At 29.7% G+C, this 4,544-nt stretch overlaps 1 protein-coding gene across 1 annotated transcript in view; it reads left to right on the forward strand.

The window, feature by feature from the left end:
- The window catches only part of STXBP3 (syntaxin binding protein 3), a 61,718-nt gene that overhangs the window by 16,893 nt on the left and 40,281 nt on the right, over positions 1-4,544 (forward strand). Inside the window, exons 5-6 of the mRNA XM_011965971.1 lie at positions 2,064-2,142; positions 3,536-3,636. Of these exons, the coding sequence (XP_011821361.1) occupies positions 2,064-2,142; positions 3,536-3,636 (180 nt within the window). The remainder of the gene's footprint in view (positions 1-2,063; positions 2,143-3,535; positions 3,637-4,544) is intronic.

Below are 4,544 nucleotides of genomic sequence, written 5' to 3' on the forward strand. Positions count from 1 at the left end.
GAAATGAATAATTTCTTACATTGTTTATGTAAGAAAATGAAGAATTTTCATTTTTCATTTTTCAGGATTTTAAAATGTATCCAATGAAGACAAAGAAAATGTTAAACCCAGTAAATGTTTTTGTTTTCATATTATTTGTAAATGTATTTTCATATTATTATAAATGGAAAATACAGTAAAGTTTATTTAAAAATTATTTTAAGTGTATAAATATTTGGTTATATAAAATGACCTTTTTTCTTGTTAGTTGTAGAGAATATTTATAAGAATCGTGAACCTGTCAGACAAATGAAAGCTCTTTATTTCATCACCCCGACATCAAAGGTGAGTATTTTGAGGCCTTAAAAAATAGGTTCATCAATATTTCACCATTGGTATGGTTTACTAATAGAAAATTCAAAGTAATGAAGTACACTTTAGTAGAAAAATATTGCCATAAACTAGTTTGCTTAGGAAAGTTTTTTCTGTTAGAAGATTATTTGCATTCTTCCCAATGAGAATGTATAAGTAAAAGAATTCCTTTTTTCCCATATGTGAAAGCAGAATTAAATTGTGTAAAATAACATTTCTTTGCATGTTTTGTTTTTCATGCAGTTCCTATTGAACTATACCTTTTAGGGGGGTGGTAATATAGGTAAAAGAAATAATCTATAGTCTTGGATTACTTCTTTATCTCAGTGACTTTCCCGTAGCATATTTGTATTTATATATGAAGATGGATATATATGTGTGTATATATATATTTTATGTGAAAGAAAAGTCTTTAGTTTATAATCTGACCCTATGACCTAACTCATACTTGATGCCAACCTTTTAGAGCCAAATTATCAGATTTCTTTATTCTGTACAATATCTGAGAATGCATTTTTGAAAACCTGATCTCTCACTTATTCCCATGTAGAATGTTAATTTGGCAATCTGTGTTTCATTTCACTTCTAAAAAATTCTAACAGACATTAAAAAAAAAAAAAAAACTGATACTCACTTTTTAGTCTCTACATGTTGGCTGCTAGTGGGTTTTAATGATATTTTATATCTTATCTGTAATATAATTCCATGAGAGAAAAATTTATGATTGGAAAAAAAAATGCAACTTAAAAAAATGCACCATTTTTCATCTAGCAAATTGACAGAGGGATTTAAAATATATATATGGGTGTGTATGTGTGTGTGCATTCTGACTATTCTGGTTATCAGTGGATAATGGAGCAGAAACTACCATATACTGCTAGTGGGAGTATAGATTGATACAGCCTTTTTGGAAAATAGTTTGTAATTTTTTATCAAGAACCTTAAAAAATGTTTTATATTTTAGAGTTTATTGTTAGGAAATAAATAAATGGTCTAGCTAAGTTTCTAGCAGTAAATAAATCTAATTAAATTTTAGCATTAATAAATAATAGGCCATATGATATCTGAATGAAATATATGAATGAAATGATAAATAAATGAAAACCCATGTGGCCATTAAAAATAATTTTTCTAGGGGTTGTTAGTGACCTAGATAAATGTTCATTTTGGATGTTAAGTGACAAAAGCAAGATACAAAATTGTATATTCCTCATTCTTACAGTCACCTACCAAGTTTTGGGTCTTTCTAATCACTTGATAGTTTAAGCTCCTCACTCACTGTCTCTCACTGCAGCACTTCTCCAGTCATAAGTCTTGGTGGTTTCGTTATCCATGTAGATGATACTTACAGCATGTTGGTTTCTAGTTCCTTAATCTGTTATCTTCCAGTAGTCTTGTCTTATATGTTGTTTCAGTTTTCCTAGACCTCTTCATTGCCAATAAGAGCATCCTGTTCATACATATTACCTTACTCTTTTTTTTCCCCCAAAACCAAAACTGGTTAATATTACCTTATTCTTGTTACCTTACTACCTTATTAGCTATCACTGGCTGGAGAATATAGCATCTTAAAAAATCAGTTTATAAATTAAACTTTTAGCCAGTAAGCTTTTATTTTATCACTGAAATAAAATAATATTAGTCATTTCAAAGGGTAACATATTTAAATTAATATTTAATAAAATGTGTATTAACATCTAACCTTTTTTAAGTCTGTAGATTGTTTCTTACATGATTTTGCAAGTAAATCGGAGAACAAGTATAAAGCAGCATATATTTACTTCACTGACTGTAAGTCTTTTAAAAAGTTATTGCTTCATTGTTTAAAATTCCATTAGTTTTAAACTGTTGACTTTTTAAAAATCATCCAGCCCAAAATGTCATTAAAGTATCTACTTTTTATAATATTATTTCAGTCCTGGTGATTTTCTATTTATCATTTATTCTAATTAGGCTAGAAAGAATCTAAAAATGTAAGATTATATCTATCCTAATTCATACTGAGGTGATCAAAAATTAAAAGAAACTATTCCCAACTGCTTTCAAAAGACAATCATTTTGCTGGGGATGAGAGGGATGGGTGGAGAGGGCTAGCCCTCAAATCCTGTGCTGGTGACAGGAAGAAATATTTTTAATCAGCGTTTCAGTTAGGGATTTGATTCTCTCGTAAAAAACAAAGACCTTTTGAGAGGGCACTGAAGAAAACAGACATCTGTTTGGCAAATATGAAGGGAGAAAATCTGTGACATTTATCTTACTCTGCTGTATGATCACATAGAAAACTAGTAGCTAAAGAATCACAGAGAAGTCCAAAGACACATACAATTCTGTCTTATGTAATATGTTATATAATATACTTCAAAATAAAAATATCACTTAACTAAATTAAGTCTTGGTCTCTGCTATTAGAGGTCCTCATTTTAAGTAGTATATCATTTTTCCTATGAATTTTTATCTCATGCCTAATAGTTTGGATTTTAAAAATGTCACACCATAAGTATTTGTTATGTAACCTTATTATACAGAGCGTCATGTTTATGGAATTGATGAAATTTAATGAATGTGAACCCTCTTTTAACTTAAGGAATCTTAAGGCTAAATAATATGTTAAAAGATACTAGGAGTCAATGGTTGGTATTCCGACCTAGATCTAATGGAATGATAAACTCTTTGATGAAAGGGGAAAAACACTGGCTCTGAGTTCCAGAACTTAGTATTATAGTGTCTTAGAATTCTCTAATGTTAGAAAGCTGCCTTTAATTGAAGGAAAAATTAACGATTTGTGTTGTATGGTTGTAGTATGGATCACTTAGTGGCAATTTGGAAAAGTAGTATAAATTTCCAAGATGTCCTGAAAGTGCTGCTGTTTGTTAAGTCATAAGTTTGGACATGATTTTTCTTCCTAACAGTTTCAGTTTGCTCTGTTAGCAGATCTTTAAGGAAATATATCTGAGGTTATGGTGGATGTGAATAGGAAAGATGGAATTTCTGTTACAGTCCTTTTGACTAGAATGTATCTTTTGTAAAGCAAATAACAATATTTATGTATGATTTATGTCCTCATAATAAATAACTCTCTGAAAGCCAGTAATTATGTATAACTATTCTTGGACGTTGGAATGATTTATTTAAAAGGAATAAAGATCTAGATGTAACTATATACTTTGGTTTTTTTTCCCCTCAGTTTGCCCTGATAATCTCTTTAACAAAATTAAGGCTTCTTGCTCCAAGTCAATAAGAAGATGTAAAGAAATAAATATTTCCTTCATTCCACATGAATCTCAGGTACTTTCTATTTTTATTTTTTAGTTCATGACAGGTTTCAGATTTGGTTTTATGGCTTATTTGTTAATAAAGTATATTCTGAAGATTTTTTTATATGTATTTGGTGAATTTTGAACCTAATCCACAAATAGACATTTCCCATGATGAAGTCAGAAGCATGAACAATAAATTGGAATTTAAAATGAATATAGCAGGGCTTAAATTTCATATCTGCCACCAAGTCCTGTGTTTGTCAAATTACAGAACTACTAGGTTATCAAATCAAGAGAGTTTTGAGCACAGTCTTTGTTAGATGACTTCAAAAAAAGTATTTCATTTAGCTTGTGTAACCTTTTGTGATATTAAAACAAATGCTCTTTAATCAACTTTTAATATAATATTATATAAATTATTTTAATCTATAAAATGAAGGGATTTTTTGACTTGTTTTGCCTTTGGAACATTGAGCCTTCAATTAATAATAGCAATGATTATAATGATATAAGTAAACACTCATATAATACTCCCCATGTGTCGTATACTTTCCTGAGTGCTTTACATAAATTTATTCATTTAATCCTCACAATAGCCATAGGAATAGATTGTACTTCTATCTCCATTTTGAAGATCAAGAAATCAAAGAGGTTAAGTAACTTGCCTCAAATCACACAGCTAATGAATTGTTAAGGTTTGTTGTGCTCTGTTCTCTGTGTTTGGATTCTAGCATTTTATAGAATTGAAATAGTTGACTGTTGCTTGAAACTGTGATCAATATTTTAAGGGATAGACAAGTCCTAGATAAGGGATTTATTTGATATTACTTTTAAGATACTGCTGGGTTTTTTGGTTTTGTTTTTTTTTCTTTTTTTGAGACAGAGTTTTGCTTTTGTCACCCAGGCTGGAGTGCAATGGCGCAATCTTGGCTCACT

This window comes from Mandrillus leucophaeus, unplaced genomic scaffold (genome assembly GCF_000951045.1).
Source record: "Mandrillus leucophaeus isolate KB7577 unplaced genomic scaffold, Mleu.le_1.0 Scaffold1189, whole genome shotgun sequence".
Taxonomy (NCBI): domain Eukaryota; kingdom Metazoa; phylum Chordata; class Mammalia; order Primates; family Cercopithecidae; genus Mandrillus; species Mandrillus leucophaeus.